At 39.7% G+C, this 16,953-nt stretch overlaps 1 protein-coding gene across 2 annotated transcripts; it reads left to right on the top strand.

The window, feature by feature from the left end:
* The first annotated feature begins 82 nt into the window (after positions 1-82).
* On the top strand, positions 83-13,854 carry CZH9orf85 (chromosome Z C9orf85 homolog). 2 transcript variants are annotated; one of them, XM_050986672.1, is made up of 4 exons: positions 83-262; positions 10,209-10,315; positions 12,477-12,590; positions 13,374-13,854. In XM_050986672.1, the coding sequence occupies exons 1-4, from the start codon at positions 161-163 to the stop codon at positions 13,549-13,551; spliced, it is 501 nt and encodes a 166-aa protein (XP_050842629.1). In that variant the 5' UTR covers positions 83-160; the 3' UTR covers positions 13,552-13,854. The 2 variants fall into 2 exon arrangements, with proteins under 2 accessions (XP_050842629.1, XP_050842630.1); XM_050986673.1 differs by lacking the exons at positions 12,477-12,590; positions 13,374-13,854 and adding an exon at positions 11,203-11,668 and having other exon boundaries at positions 122-262.
* Positions 13,855-16,953: the final 3,099 nt, after the last annotated feature.

The following is a 16,953-nucleotide window of genomic DNA, read 5'->3' as shown; positions in this document are numbered from 1 at the left end:
GGCCGCGCCGGTCTCGCCTCGCCCGCAGACTGCACCGGCGCGGGGGTGGCCGGGGCGGGGTGCCGCGGGCCGCAGCGCCAATGGGGGCGCAGCCGCGGCGGCACCGCCCAGCGCGGGCGGGCACGAGGAGCGGTTCCGGGGCACGCGGCGCCGGCCCGGGATGAGCTCGGAGCGGGGGAACGTGTCCCGCACGCGGCCCCAGCGCCACCAGAACGCGCGCGCCTTCAAGAATGACAAGTACGACACCAGCGCCCGGTGCAAGGTAGGCGGGGGCGGGCCCGGGCCGGGGCTGTCCCAGCGTCAGAAGCCACGCGGGGCCGTCCCGACCTCAGAAGCCACCTCTCTGCAGGCGGTGCAGCACTTAGGGCCGGAGCAGTGGGAAGGGTTTCTTGCCGAAAGCGCGGGCAGGTCCCCCTACGGCTTCTGAAGCCATGCCCTGTCCTTGCGAGGTCTGGTGCCAGGTTCTGATAGGCTTCGGGATCGCAAACGAAGTCACGCGGCAGAGGATGCCGAGGGACCGTTTTAGGGATGGAAATACCTCTGGCCCGGGTCCGCCCGCACCAGGCACAGTGATGCTAGCACTGTAACAACACATTTCAGATAGCTGTCTCTGTAGGCAAATGTGTAGTATGAGACTTGAATCATACTTACGACATGAAAGGACCTAGTTAAGCCGAAGAATTACAAGAGGAAGACTGAAATAAAGCGCTTACATTTGTGCAGTGAGTGCAGCAATTAAATGTTCAATGGCGGTATCCATATGACTTCTTGAAAGGTGTTATCCATATGGCTTCTTTTCTTTGGGCTTCTCAAGGTTTGTGACTATGTGGTCATAACTCAGAAATCTTGATGTTTTGAGAGCTTCGTTTGAACAACTTTCTCCCATCCCACATAAATATCCAGTTTCAACTGGTGTACTTTTGAGAAAAATTTCATGTGTGCTTTAATTTCTTTTTCTACAAAGGGAGCTCTTTGGATTAGTTAGATAGAAAGGTGTGTTCAGCTAGTCTGTCAGCACTTTTGCTACAAAAGTTATCATCTTCACTCTGTTGCTCCAGAACACTGTTTTGGCTTTTTTGGTACTAAGTAGGGAGGGGGAAATGGTCTGCAATATATTCTTAAAATACTCACTGCACTTTTAGTTTTGGTGTCATAATATGCGGAAAGGGCTGAAGAACACGTGGTGTGTCTGAGCAGTAACACCCCAGCAAAGTGGGATGTTTCATCTTGCAGGCTAAACTGAGAAGGTGACTAAGACAAAACAGAGGATGAATAATCTAGGAGAGATTACCTGGTGCTATTGCTGTCATATATCCCTTCAACTGAACCTGCCTGGGTTGTCAAAGAGAGCTGGGAGGAGGGGAACAACGTAGTAAGTTAAAGCCTTGATGCCAAAGAGAGAGGTTTGGGTTTTTTGTGAGTTTGTTTTGGTTGGTTTTTGAGTTATTTTTTTTAGGACTGGTTCTGCAAGTTGAACAGGCTGCTTTCCTGGGATTCTAAGCAGTGACAGTATTATTTGTTGTATGACTCACTGCATGACCTTTGATAGGAGAGGGTTTTCTGTCTCGGTACAAATATACACACAGAAAAATGTGATAGAGAGTTGATCTTTCAAAAAAGTTTTCAAAGAGAAACTGAATTCTGGTATCTGTTTTGCAACTGAAATAATCACTTTAATACCCATGTGGCTGTTCTTCCATTTTTCTTGCCTTTGAAAATAATTGATATCTTATAGAACTGGCTATTCAATATCATGCACTCTAGAAATTTTTTTTTTTTTTAATGTGGACAAGGTTTGCTGTGGGCATCAATTTGTCTTTTTTTTTTTTCTTTCCATTTAAAGCAAATTATTTATTTTCTCTCTGTGCCTGCTGGTTCATGGAGAGGGCTGAGTGTGTGGAAGTAGCATCCTGAAGAATGTGCCTCCTATTCTGGGGTGAGATAATGTTTGGTATGGGGAAAGGATATGTTTCTTTTTCTTAGGCATCCTGTCGTGTACAAATTCAAGTCCTAAGGTACTGCCATGTTTTAGGAATTATATTCCCCAGTTTAGTGTTGCAACTGAAACACATTAAACCATGCACCACTCACTCACCCACCCACCCACCACCCACCTCTCCCCTTACCTCTCTCCCTGCATAGCCCTGAAGAAGAGAATTGAAGGTATGAAAGGCAAGGATTGAAGGTTCAGATAAGGGCAATTTACTGGAAACAGCAAATGAAATAAGAAAACAGTCACAGCAATAGTGTAGAAGAGATGATTCACACACAGGCATTCACTATGTGGGACCCCTGGCAGTACCAGGCCACACCATGCTATGTGACCTGGAAGGGACCCCTCCCCCCATTCCTGCAAAATGATGTCGGGTGGTATAGAGTAACCTTAGTGTCGTAGCCTGGAAAAATTAACCCTGGCTTGGCCAGAACCAGGACAGGGATACACAGGGGTCAGTATAATGATGCTGGCCCCATTTTGCTGTTTTAAAGAAGTTAGGCTAGCAAATATTAGGTGGTGATTAATGTCATCATTTTGATATGGACTATGCTGAATGATGACGGTTTTGCATCTCCGTCTTTTGCAGTCCTGGATGATCAGATATGTCATGGATGTTCAAGGTGTGATGAGGAAAAGGAAAAAATCATAGAAAGTCTATCATAGGCACTGATAAAGGAGTGGGGCATACTCCTTTCTACCTCTCATTAGCTCAGTAGATCAAAAGAATTAAAGCTTCTCAAAGAGAATGGATCTCCTGTAAATCATTGTTAAACATATGGGGGGTTTTGTGTTTGGTCTGTCAGCATTGCACACTGTCCAATGTAGTGCTATCTTGAAAGGCTGCAAAATGCTTATCAGCTTAAAATTTGGATCCTGCTGCAATTGTACACTGCATTAGCAATGTGGAATATTTACTACAATAGCTTCAGGTTGTGCAGTGGGTGGAGTTGAGGTAGTTAATTATGGTGTAATTGCTATTTCTCTCAGTGAGGCAGAGGAAATTGATCTAATAGGATTTTGACTTTTCTCTGTTGGCAGTCATTTTCCAATTAGGTTTTTAAATGTTTTGTGCTCTTTGTCTGACACTGACCGTGCCATCCATTTTCTAATCTTAGAGGCCACAGACCTGATTACTTGAGAACATGCTAGAAGATCCACCTGTCTTTCCTCTAATGATCAGTCTTTACTACTGCATTACTACAGCATTGCTCTTGAGGCTTGTTGAGGTGAAACATCCTTGCAACAAAGTACACTGCCTCTCTTCTGTATTTGGGAAACAGCTACAACAGTGCTGGAAAAGTTTGCATCTTAGGATGACCTGAAGAAGGAATAGCCAGGACAGGGTAAGACACTGTCTTGTTAGTTACTGAATCTTGGAATTTGTTTATTGGTGTTTGTATTACATGGTATATTCCAGAATAGCTCTTTGCAGCACCCAGCTGAGGAATATACATTATGTTACATGAATATACATTTTATGTAAAGCATATTACATAAGTCGTTGTAAAAACTGCAGTAGTTCTAGAAATGAAAGCAAATATAATTTAATGAGAACATTTAGAATTCCATTGTAGTAAGATGGTAAACCACAAAGTGATTCGTATATACACTCAAAGGACTGATTTGTTTCTCCATTTCTTTCCTTTCATTAAAATGATAATTCATATTTCCCTAAATTTCAGGGGTTATTACCTTTGAACCTCAACTTTACCACAGTGTAAATGTCAGTTACTTTTTCAGCCAGATGCATAGATAAATCACTTGTTTTAGTGGAAACACTGGTTTGGACTGTCAAAAAGCACTAGGAAGAGAAGAGCTGTATGTAGAGCTTAAATGCTGAGTCATCAATCATATTTTGAAACACAGAAGGGAGGTAGAGATAAACCAGTGGCCAACTGGAATTGTTAGATAACTGTATTGCAGTTTTTGAGATAATGTTCTTGCTGCAACGTAGAGTAGCTTGGTAGGCTGAAGTCTACTCTCTAGCCACTCGTGTTACTCTGGGTTCAGAAGTACGTTCAGTCTTGGGTTGTAGCTTTTCATGTAGGGAGAATAGGAGCAAATATAATGCCTGCTATGGACTCTAACCCAACTCTGGAGGTGGGGCAGAGAGTGAGAGAAAGAATGTGTGGGTAGGTGCAGGAGGTGTGTCTTGTGTGTATGTATGTGTCTTTGTGTATGTTCCGTTCTTTCTGGGGAAGATGATAAAGAGTCCTTCCAGTGCACTCTTAAATGCTATATGCATATCTTGCTTAAGTTTTGAAGTACACTTGATGAGAAAATATTTGTAGTAGAAGGAATTTCAAGTAATGCTGATACAATAAGGGGGCAACTGAAGCTCTGTGGGGGACAATTTCAACCTGTGTAATGTGTATTGGAACCCTGAAATCTGGCATCTGGTAGCTCAGTTTCACATTTGTCAGTCTGCAGTGACCTACTTTAACTGCTTACTAGTCATGCGCTGGGGGTCCTGTGGAGTTTTGTTTTTTTGAGAAGCTCAGTTGTTCAGAAATCCTGCGTTCACCCTCGTGCTGCATTCAGCCTTGCTGATTGAAGCAGAGCCACCTGTGTTTCTGACAAGGAAGTTTATGGGTGGCATTAGCATTACACTCAGTTACAGTGGAATAGGCCACTGATATGTGCTCAGTAGAAGGAATTTGCTTTCAGTAGAGGAAATCAAAATACCCAAAGGTTCACACATAATTAGAAGCTTACAAACAGATGGTAAAGCTTCTTTGAAGCCCTGTCATTACATCCTACCTGTGAGCACTTTAATGCTAGTTTTAGCTAGGGATTATTTTGTGCACCAAGTTAGTAGGTGTAGGTGCATTCGTTTACTTTAATGCATTCTGAACTGCTTTTTGCAGGTTGTTAGGTGATTTAATATTAGGTTATGTGATCAGAGGATGTTGATTAGTTAATATACAACTGAATGTACTTACAGTGTGCACATGGAGCATTTTGTGGCATCATACCTTAAGGCTGCTTAGGTATGTCTGTATTGCATAACTGTAATTTCCCTGGAGAATGTACAGACACACTGCAAGCACTGGATGAGTTGCACTTTTCCTTGGAGCAAAGTATGCTAAAGAAAAGAGAGAGCTATTGACTAAAGCTATTGACTAAATTAGCATAAAGAAAACCCCAGAGAAACTGCTGCAACAGAAGCATAATCTAACATGTTGCAGTACTTTTCACACCAAGAAATTAATTTTACACCAAGAAATTAATTTCAAGCACTACTTCCTATTTGTGTGTGAGGCCCTGACTACCTGCATAAAAGCTGGGTAGAAAAGTTGGAAAAGAATAATGAAGTTTACTAGCCTTTTTTCAGGGCTTTCTGTGGGCTGTTGGGTTTTTTAATACCCTCAAGGAAGAGCAAGCTATTAAGTGGGCAAAAGAAACAAAATATGCGTTTGTGAAAGTTTTAACAATTATACAAAATATTAAAAAGTAAATATTAATAGGAAAAGTAAGCACCAGAGGAGTTTATTTGATTTTACTAGTGACTTCCCCATTCTGACCAGGAACTGAGAAACAAGAAAATTTGTCTTCAGGGTTATTATGAAAACTTCTCTCACATGCTTTTTTAGCATTTTCAAAAATCTGAAAAAACAGACTATTCAAATCTTTCATTAGGGACATCTTTCTTTACTGCTTCGAGTCAGCATTGCTTTTGAAAGTGGTGTGCTAAGGGTTATTTTGGTCAGAGAAGATGCTAAATTAAGTGTAAAAAACCACAGTAAATTAGCAATTTTTTTAGTAATGGTAGCACTTAAATACCATGCTTTTTTTTTCTGAGCAAAATAAATCTAAAATACAAACACAAGATAAACTCTCTAAGTGGTTTCTTTACATCAGTCTATCGTTCTCTATTGACTTTCTAAACCAACTGCCTGGTAGGGTTGTAAAGTCTTAGTGGCTCTTGTATTCAGATGTGCTGAGCAAATGATTAATTACAATGCCCCATAATTTTGAGGCATCAAAATTGAGTAAAAAATACAGGAAATTGCTGAAAAGGGGGAAGATGTGTTATGTTTGCTCCTTAGAAGGAGGAAGTTGGAACTTAAAGCTGTTGTCTTTCTTCCAGTTTGTGAGCTTCTGAGCAGATGCAATGTAATTCCTTTATGAGTAGCTGTGTAAGATTTGTAGTCTTATGTTGAAAATTCCAGGCATCTTTACCCCTGGATCAGGATGCTTGAAGTGATTTTTGATGCATATAAATGTGATGATAGAATCATATAATGGTTTGGGTTGAAAGGGACCTTAAAGATCATCTAGTTCCAAACGCCCTGTGGTGAGCAGAGACACCTTCCCCTAGACCAGGTTGCTGAGAGCCCCAACCACCCTCGCCTTGAACACTGCCAAGGGTGTGGCATCCACAGCTTTAGTGGGGAAGCTGTTCCAGTGCCTCACCACTCGCACAGTAAAGAATTTTTCCCTAAGATCTAAACCTACAATCTTTCATTTTGAAGCCATTCCCCTTGGCCTGTGACTCCATCCTTTTGTAAAAGTCCCTCTCCAGCTACCTTGTAGCCCCCATCTGGTACTGGGAGGTGCTCTAAGGTCTTCCCAGAGCCTTCTCCAGGCTGAAGAGCCCCAGTTCTCAGCCTGCCTTCATAGGAGAGGTGCTCTAGTCCTGTGGTCTCCTTAGTGGCCCTCCTTTGGACTTGCTCTGACAAGTCCGTGTCTTTCTTGTGTTGTCTCATAATCCAGATCTGAATGCTTATGTGGTGTCTCACAAGAGCAGTGTGAAGGGGCAGAATCTCCTCCCTTGCACTGCTGGCCAGATTTATGGGCTGCAAGCTGCCAACTCATGTTGAGCTTCTCATCCACCAACACCCACAAAGTTCTTTTCCTCAGAGTACTCCCTGTCCATTCTCCACCCAGCTTGGGATTGCCACAATCCAGGTGCAGGACGTTGCACTTGGCCTTGTTGACCATCATGAGATTTGTACAGGTTCACCTCTCAGACCTGTCTAGGTCCCTCTGTGCGGCATGCCTTCCCTCCAGTGTGTTGATCACATCATACCAGTTGGTGTCATTGGCAAACTTGCTGAAGGTGCACTCGATTCCAGTGTATAAATGCCTTCTACTTGTCCTGGGTAAACAAGTTTTCTGCATCCTGTATCCCTCCTGAGAGGACCCACATTTTCCCAGGTCTATCTTTGATCGCTGAAATACCTAAAGAACCTTCTGTTTTCTTACCCTTGACATCCTTTGCCAGATTTACTTCTGCCTGTACTTTAGCTTTCCTAACCATCTCCTTGGCTCCTTGGCTCAATTTTTGTGTATTCCTCCCAGACTTCTTTCCCCTGCTTACACCCTCTGTAAGCTAGCTGTTTAAGTTTCTCCAGGCGCTCTTGTCCACTCATGCAGGTATCTCAGTTTTCTTTCTTGATTTCCTCTTGGTAGGGAGGCATTGCAGTTGAACCTGAAGAAGACAACTCTTCAGTATCATCCAGCCCTTTTGGGCTGCTCTTCACGGTTCTATCCCATGGTACTCTACTAAGGAGATCCTTGAAGATGGCAAAGTCTGCTCTCTTGTAGTCCGGGGTAGTGATCTTCTTCCCACGCTCCTCACTGCCCCTTAAAATCCACCTTAGGTCCTTAAAATCCACCTCTTCGTGGTCACTACAGCCCAGGCTGCCCTTGAGCTTCACATTCACCAGCTCTTCATTGTTGGTGAGAGCAATGTTTGGCATAGCACCTCTGCTTGTTGGCTCTTCTGTCACTTGGAGAAGGCAGTTGTCATCAGTGTATGCCAGGAACCTCTTGGATTGCCTGTGCCCTGCTGTACTGTCCCTTCATCTTTGGCATATTCAGCTTTTGGGATGGTCAGTGTTTCAGTTTGATTGGAAAAAGAAAAAAAAAGAAATACATCCCTGTGTGATTGTTGTGTATTCTGGCACCAGATGATGAGAGTAGTGGGGTGGGGAAGAGCTTTATAAAGCTCTTTCTTTATTATTCTCCATGAATAATAACTATGCATATTTCCTTGCTCCATAGCAAATATTACATAGAATTTGTAATTAGCTGCCTGTTTGATGAACTTGGGATTTGCTTCAGATGGGAGGTTTCTGAAGTAGTTTCTGTTTCTTGAGGGCAATCCTGAGCACAGGCTCTTGCATTCCAGGAGCTTTAGGCTTTGCTGAGCCTGCCCATGGATCACTCTGTGGCACAGCTCCCAACCCCAGCCCCAGCTGTGATGCCAGGATGTGTCAAGGGAAAATGCATATTTTTCATCCAGGAAGTTAACTGCTTCTTTGGAAGGACAGCCATCTCCCTTCAGCTTAAGCTCCTGCAGTCTTTTGACTTTCACTGGATTCTGCCTTAGCAAAACTAAGAATAGCTGGTAACAGTAAACATGTCCCTACCTGGAAAAGCAAATTATACTGTATCTTACTGCCCTTCTGTATTACCAATCAATGCAAGTCAGGGAAGGGAGGGGGAGCGCTGGGAAGTTCAGGCTAATTTGCAGGTTGTGGGGAGCTTGTGGGCTATAGTGCTTGGAGCCTTACTACATGCTGGTCAAGTGCTGAAAACAAGGCTTGTCTTTGAGCTGCATGAATTTTGAAAGACTGAACACAGGCACTGCTCACAGCAGTTTGAGGAATGTGAGATATTAAATTGCCTTTAGCAGATATCTACTGGGAACTTACTGATGATTTTCTTCTCTCAGAAATTTTGCATATTAAGCAATTGTTGGTATTTTTGGAAAATATATCCATAATGCATCAGAACCACAGCTTTCTGTATTCTGTATTCAAGCAGTATGCAAAACCCTGTTTGGTTGGCTTCTTAATATGCCAAGTCTGTATTTGATCATTTAGAAAATAATTTTCTTTTAACTGTAGCAACCAGAAAGCATTACACATTCAGTTAACCACACCATAAGAAAACTCATATTGGATGTGCAAGTGTAATGAAAAAGGAGACAATGGAACACAAGTCCCAGGGTGTAGTTTCACTTGAAAGTAGCGTCTCCTCTGCCATATAATTTTTTAGAATAGAATAAGATACTGTGTTTTTAAAGCTTGGCTTGTATTTTTTGTCTTATGTATTGAAGTAGAGCTTTATAGAGTAGTAAGAAACTCTTGTGAGTCACAAAAGTAGGAAATTACTTCAGAAGACCCTGTATTCATAGAATAATGTTTTTTCTGTTTATTGTGAAAGAATAACTTCAATTGAGATCCAGATTAATGCAGAATCACTCCTTTTAAGTGTGCTAAGAAGATGTGGGTTAAACCATTTTAATAATGCAATGTTGATATGGTAGCCATTTTTAAACTATCTTTAAAAGTATGTTTTTTATTATACACAGTTTTTAACCATGAAATTTCTAGTATTAAATTTCTGAATTAATATGAACATCCATATGATAGCAACATTAGTGCTGGCATTCTTAAATAGAGAAGAAATAAAATTAGATTGAGCCTATAAGGACATAACTTGTTATTTAAGGTAAGAGTGTGGTTTGGTACCATTTCCCATCTCAGAGTAACTTCTCTTGTGCAAATACTACTAGCCAATTGACATTTTATATTTCTGAGAAAGCTAAACACAAAATGTTGTAGGAGATATTATCGTAAATTTTTTCACTGTCTCAAAAATATACCATGGTTTAAATTACCATTTTTAAAAAAATTATCTTTGATGCAGAGAGCAAAAATGTTTTTTATAAAGGAAGGCTAGGATTAGAAAGAGACTGAATAATTTGACTGCAAATAGTGTGTGGATTCTACTTTGCTGTTATCTGAGGAGAAATCCTGAGGCTGTTCAAACTATGTAGTATAGTGATAGCTTGAGCAATGGTAAATTAAATGCTAAGTCTTGTAAGTTGTCTTCTTTGGACAAAAGCTGTGTATTTCAGGGCTTATTTCTTCTTTAATCCATTTTGTAAAATTTCTAGAGATGAAAACAATTAAATACCTACAGTAATCAATTCTCAGCAATATAACTGCAGAAAGAAGTACCATTATTAAGATAATTAAAATAATAATAATTATCATCATCTATTCTTTAACCTCAAGGTACCCTTTCCATTGAAGAAAATCTGTAGACAAATGTATATGAAAGGCTTAATGTTAATACCAAGCAAACCTGTTTATCTGTACTGTATCCATTATAATATGGATAAAAATGCTTTCTAAGCAAGATTTTACTCTATACAGCAGGAAATCATCAATGTACTTTTTTTTTACTTATTCAGAAAATAAATGCTAAGCTTCATGATGGAGTGTGTCAGCATTGCAAAGGTGTCTTGGAGTGGCGAGTAAAGTTCAGAAAGTACAAGCTACTGACAAAACCTAAAAAATGGTGAGTAAAGATATTTTTTGTTAATTGTTGGTCATGTAGTTTGTGAGGTTTTCGGAAAATATTCTGGCTTTGGAAACTCAGAAGAAGCTGCTGTTATGCAACATTTTTAAAATGTGGATTCTGCAATGACAACATATAGGCAGTGTTAATTTTCTATTTCATAAGTCTTTTGTCATAAGTTTCTGAAATGAAGATGCAGAGGAAGGGCAACTGCTTCCCTCTTTGCTGTTAAAACTGGCTGAACTGTGCACCTGTAGGTTTCCAAGACTGTCAGGGTCCTCCTGAACAAAAGGTCCTACCTGAACCTGTTGTAACACAATTTTCTAAGGTTTCGCATCTGTATGTGAAGGGAGAGATCTGCACATCTCTGTCTGTACTTTGCTAATGTTTGCAATACATGCATTTCATTACCTCTTAGCATGTTTTCTCCTTTTCAATGAGAAAATATTATCCTAAGTAGTAAATTAAGTTCTGTATTGCTTGTTTTTGAATAACTATATGACAAAGATGATAAATACTTTAACCTATCACAAACATATAAATTATTTTAGTTTTCTGAAGGATGTTCTCTGCTTCCTTCTTATTTGCTCAGTTGCAAAGGTCCTTACCTCCTGTGCACAGCCAGTGTTTTAGCAATGAAACTCATAACTCAGAGAAACAACAGCTGGGCTGTGGTGCACAATACAGTCAGGTTTGTCACAGTAGCTTGTATTTTGGTATTAGTAACCAGTTCCACCCTTTCATAGAAAGGATAGATTATTAGGTAGAAGGCTTGCTGAATAAAAAATAAGAATTGTGTGTTCTGTGCACCACAGATGAAGTTGGCTTTTCCAGTTTTTCTCAAATTACTATGTTATTTGTGCATCCTTGGTTTTTTTTTCTCCAAGGGGAAGAAAGCGGGCAAAAACCCCACGTAAATCAGGGAAGCATTGGATGGCTTCTGAATTATTCTAAACAATTGTTTAAAGAACTGTTTAAACAACCGTTTTAAAGAACTTTTCTAAATGTCCTGAAGGGACATTTTAGAACAGCAGCTTATAACAGAGTATGCGATGTTCTCCCTCATATTTTTGAACGAGGAAGTTGTGCCTCAGAGCGTTCTAGCTTTACAGATGATGATTTCTATGCCAGCAGTACAATGACTGGGTGAGCCTTTGTTCTGAAAGAAGACTATGAAAATTTTCAACAGATGAAGCTTCTGGGTGAAGTAAAAGTGTAATAGACATTAAAAATGTGACAATTAAAAAAACAAGGAATCTTTATATTGCAAAAGATGGAGATGGACAATTATTTTTAGTTTAGTAACTTCTTTAAAATTATGAGTGGTAGTACAACCACAAGTACTCCCTACTTTACTTCTGTGTATTTAATTATTAGAAGTTAAACTATTTTTTAAAAAATAAATAAATCTGCCTTGCATTGGTAGTGCCTCTGTTTAGTATGACATGTCTGGGAAGAACTTTTGAGGCATTAAAGATTACTGTCAAGAGATCAGCATTACATGGGGTAAATGGTTCCAGTTTTGTTCTCCAGATATATAAGTAAATGTCAGCTGAATGTTAAGCCATAGAATTTTGGAAATTACAAAATCCACAGAATATTATCATATTTTGAAAAAGAATAGCCCAAGCCCCTTACCTTATTAGATTGGGTTTGTTGAGAATACTGTTCCATGCAGGCTTGTGTTCGTAGAAAACAAAGTCTAGCACTGACTCAGTTTATACTCTGAGAAGTTTAAGAGGAAGTAATTTCAGTGCTTTAACTGAAAGCTTTTCATTTGTAAAGTTCATGTACTTTTTTATGCCATATGCTGCTATTATCATTAAACTGGAAGTTATGCAATTTTAAAGTAAAACCTGCCAGCTGAAATGAATGGAAATGCTTAATCTGTCAACTTAAATATAAAATTCTTTATTTAATGTTTCTTTTTCAGTACTTGTTTTAGTAAGTCGTCCTGAGGAAAGTAAGGGAAGGGGGTGAAAGGCAATGATTTTGATAATGCTGCTTGATAAAACACTGAGTTTTTAATTTGAAACCAGCCTATCATGTGTTGTTCCTCTTTTGTGAGTGTTTGTTCCTCTTTTGTATATTGTATTTGAACACAGACTGTTTAGTAAGCGTCCACAATATTTTTTAAGTCTTATTTTCTTTCTTTCCACAGTGTGAAATGCCTCCAGAAGGCTGTAAAAGATCCTTATCATACTATTTGTCGACCTTGTGCTGGTAAACTAGAAATTTGTGCTAAGTGTGGGAAACAAGAAGAAATAGTGATTCCGTAAGTAGCTCACAGAGTACATAGTTTCAGTCCTGTACTTATAATTCCCCTTGTAACAAGCCTTGTTTGGAAACTGCCAAGAAGCTGTTGTAATTTATGCCATATTCTCAATTATCCCAACATGAATCAATAGGAGTAATTTTCCTCACTTTCTTCAGATGCAGCTGGGGGTGAAATGCTTATTGGTGTTAGTGAATCTGCGGCAACAAAAGTCCTACTTGGATAGGACATTTAAACACCAATGGCTAAATTGTATTTCTTCTTAATGAAGCACTTCAAAATGGGTTTTGGTGTGGAGCATCATAAAATATGCACAAGCTGCTGTTTGCATTTTGTCTGCCACTTGATAATTCAGTTACTAGTGAACAGAAGAACTAAACAAAGACTGATATTGAGCACAGTTACCACAGTACATTTAGCAGGCTTTTGGCTTTTTTTACTGGCATTCTCTATTGAGCATGATACATAGAACATTAATTTGCTAGTTTGTGACAACAGTCCAGTTGTTGCTTACTTGGTCAAGCTGTTCAGATCCTTTTCTTTCTTTGCAGTCTCTTCTGTACTAAATACTATTTTATGCATACTTTACTGTGTTTTATATCCTTCCTATTTAGTGTTAAGTAACTTTAGGGACTTTTATTGCCCCTCTCCTCCTTCTTCCCACCTCCTGCCATCTTCCATCCTATATTGGGATGGAATGCCAGGAGGATATTCTATCCTCCATCCCATTCTTGTTTAAATTCCAGAAGTGGGTGGTGATAATATCCCTCTTGCTTTCTACAGGATTGATAAAGGACAAGACAGAACTCACAGTGAGACTTCTAAAAATGGCCAAGAGAGCAGTAAATTGAAGGATGAGCTGGATTTTGATGCGAATTTCAGTAGTGCAGACAGTGATGAAGATTCTGATGTGCTTGAAGAACAATTTAAAACTATGAATTTTGAAAAAACAGAGATCTAAAAGGCTGTGTTTATGCAAGAGATTATATGCAATCAAATATGGTAAACCAGTGCTTGCCTTTAAACTGCTCCAAACCCTGATGGGACATCTAAGGTCCTTGTATGTTAATTTTGGCATTGTGTATGATGATGCATGTGGGGATTTGTATTAATACACATTTTTATGTATTAGGAACAGAATTTCTTTGAAAATATTCTGAAAATATTCAACAGTCTATCTGTAAGCATAGTTATTTATTTCATACATATAACAACTTCCCGTTTTTATGGAATAAAGTCTCTTTGTGTAATTGTTCAAAATTCAGTATTATGTGATCATCAGAAGTATTACTGCTACCTGGAAACCTACCTAAAAGTCTAGAGTAAACACAGATAGGAAGAGCTAAAGCAGCTCCCTGGTTTTCTGAAGGAAGAACTTGCAGTATTCTGTCAATGAGTTTCCAGATGGGGTATTACCCTATCCCTGAGGGGTTTTGTTCAGGTTTTTTTTTTTCCCCACAAAAAAGAAACAAGTGTGTAGATGCCATCACCAGTACAGTTCATGAACAGTTAAAGCTTATTTACCAGGCATAATTGTGCATTACAGATTTGTGACCTTGTTGCTACCAATATTTTGTAAAGAAGAAACCTGAGACTTTAGAATTTCTCATCACACTTTCTTTTCATTTTCAGAATTCAGAGATTCGTCTGGATCTGATGTAGTTTTCTCTGATATGGAAAGACTTGCATAGTGGAGTTATGCAACTGGGAGTTACTCCCTTCCCAGTTTCTATTCCAGTGTTTCTGTACAAAGAACTTAACTGAAGTTGCAGGAACTGTCTTTACTGGATTTAGGATGGTTTAATTCCTTTTGTCTTCTTGCTCTTTATGTTTAACTAACAGTATACATATATATATATATATATATATATATACATTAACCTATGACAATATGCTATGCCACATCTGCTTTGGTGCTTTGCCTGATTTGCAATAGTGAGCATGGAAAATCTTGATTCTCAAACTGCATTTTTCAAATGCTTGGTGAGGAAATTCAGCTCTGAGGTTGTTGCCCATCCCTGCCTTGGAATGAAGGAAATACTGAAACTTGATTCTTTGAGTGCAGATAGGCACCCAGTGTCTGTCAAGCTGGAAAACACCAAGTGTTCAGTGGCAGAAATGGAGGTTGTCAGGTGTGTTCAGATGCGTTGGATCTGAAGGTTATCTGGAGGTTTCACTGACAGATAAGTCCTCCCAACAAGACGGCAATGACATCTGACTTAGTGTCCTGCCAGTTGATGTCAACAGTGGCAGAGTGAACAAGGAATATCCCATGCACACACTGCAGATGACCAGGAAGGAGGGTGCGTAGAAGGAAGTTATTGAGTAATGTGGATTTAGCTTCAGAAAGGGACTCTCTGAAGGGACAACCAAAAGTGAATTTGGCTTTTAAAAGTGCCATACGTATAGGAAATGTTCTTCCACATGGAAAAATTTATAATGTCCTCGTTCTTTGTTGAAAGGTGAGAGGAAATCCTGGAGTGATAGGAAAGCACGTGATGAAACTGGCAGAAGCTGTATAGTGAGAAAATAAGGGGAAGAATTCTCTTCTCATAGCGGTGACACAACCTGTCAGTACCAGGAGTGAGCAGAGTGACAGAGGTAAACAATGTGTTGCAACACAGTGCAAAAATGCTTGTACAAAGGGAAAGTCCTGTGAAGTCTTCATGTCGCACTCCTGATGCTCTGTTTGGTACTATAGCTGATGAAACTGTGCTGTGGGTGAGCACAGCTGTAGCGGTGGCTGGCTGTTGTTAGTCCAGCCTATCTGCAGACAGTTTTGGTTCTGGCAAGCCTTCTGTCTTTGGTTGTAGCAGTGGCTGAAGGATAAACTGCTGGAAACCATTTCTGCCACGCTGTTTAACATGGTGGTTGTGAGTCAGCTTTTAAAATGGCAGCTTTGCAAGGGAAAAAGAGTTTGCATTTTACTGAAGATTAGGATAAATTTGGAACTGCATTAAGCTATTTTAACTAATGTATAAGAGTTCTGAGTATCAGGGGTTTGATTTTCTTGTCTCTTTTTGAGGAACTTATTGAACAGAGGATAATGCAGGAGAAGGACCCCTTTAAATGCTGACCTTCAGTATAATCATATAGAAATTAGAATATTGTTAAAAAACGTGATCAAAAGTCATCAAAGATTTTTGAGATCTTCAGGGTAGTCCTTTATATGGAATGAATTTTAGTGTTTAATTGAGATTTTGAAACCTTTCTGCCTATTGTTTCACAAATAATAATGAATTTTTGTCTATAAACATAAGAGGAAATAAAAAATACCACAGGCCTGCAGAGTACTGAGATGCAGTTTAAGCAGTATGACTGATCAGAGGTTTCAGGATTTGTCTGGACCATGCAGTGCCTCACCAAATACATTACTGAGGAAGAAAATGATAGATGTTAATTAGTCATCCAAAGAATACTTGATGCATCACTAGTGCTGCACTGATGTCACTGACAGCTGAGTTCCTGTTACCAGGTTGCCCTTAGGAGTGTCATTTGCCATGACTCAACACTGAAGTAATAATTTAGGTGGTGGACTGCCGGTATATGTGAGGCAGGCATTATTACTCCACTAGGGGAAATGCTCATCATAGCTGGAGCTGCCACAACTCGACATGCTTGACTTGTACACCTTTCTGGGAATCACATTCCTATGGAGGAGGATTTCTTGAGACAACCTGGATTCACTGCAGTATGATGAGAGTCTGATGTGGACACCATGCTACATTCTAGAATAATTCCTTAACAATCTTCTCTCTCAAAGTTCACAGGCATCTCTGAGACATCCTATCATCAAATGTTTTGAAGGATCAGGTAATGCAAAAAACATTGCCCCATGATTTACTTCCAGTTTTGCATGGGCTGTGCTCTTCTATTCTTGTCTTGGCTACTGGTTAATCTGTATTCCTCCAAAATACTGTAATAATACCAGCCTCTGAAGGTTTAGAGAACTACTGGTTAATTATGAAAAGTACAGCTTGCTTTCTCCCTATAATGGGCACGTACTTGGATGTTGAGATGTAAATCATAGCATTAGCAAGGAAAATTGAAGAAAATATAGCAGGTCATCAAATGTCAGCCACCTTGTAAATCTCTAGCCCTATAATTATGTATGTTTTCTTTGTTTAGGAGCTCTCATAAGTAAATGTATGCTGGTAGAAAATGCAAAACTAAGTGCTTATTGCAAGCAGCAGCCTGACTTACAGAGTTAATGAGGAAAGCTTTGTAAGTGACAGGGAGAGATGCTTTTCTTTATCAAATGTTTAGGGAGCTGCTCACGCAAACTGCCAGCATCTCATTTAATTTTCCTGCCTACCTTTCATCTGAAAGCTAATACAATTCAAAACACTTGGTGAAAAACAAG

Source organism: Serinus canaria, chromosome Z, assembly GCF_022539315.1.
Source record: "Serinus canaria isolate serCan28SL12 chromosome Z, serCan2020, whole genome shotgun sequence".
Lineage (NCBI taxonomy): Eukaryota > Metazoa > Chordata > Aves > Passeriformes > Fringillidae > Serinus > Serinus canaria.
The sequence above is the reverse complement of the archived record's forward strand: the minus strand, read 5'-3'. Positions and strand labels throughout refer to the sequence as shown.

Bases quoted from the DNA above. Each gene is read 5' to 3' on its own strand.
- CZH9orf85 (XM_050986672.1), top strand. From the start codon at position 161: ATGAGCTCGGAGCGGGGGAACGTGTCCCGCACGCGGCCCCAGCGCCAC. The intron at 10,316-12,476 runs GTGAGTAAAGAT...TTCTTTCCACAG, and splicing joins CTGACAAAACCTAAAAAATG to TGTGAAATGCCTCCAGAAGG. The intron at 12,591-13,373 runs GTAAGTAGCTCA...TGCTTTCTACAG, and splicing joins CAAGAAGAAATAGTGATTCC to GATTGATAAAGGACAAGACA.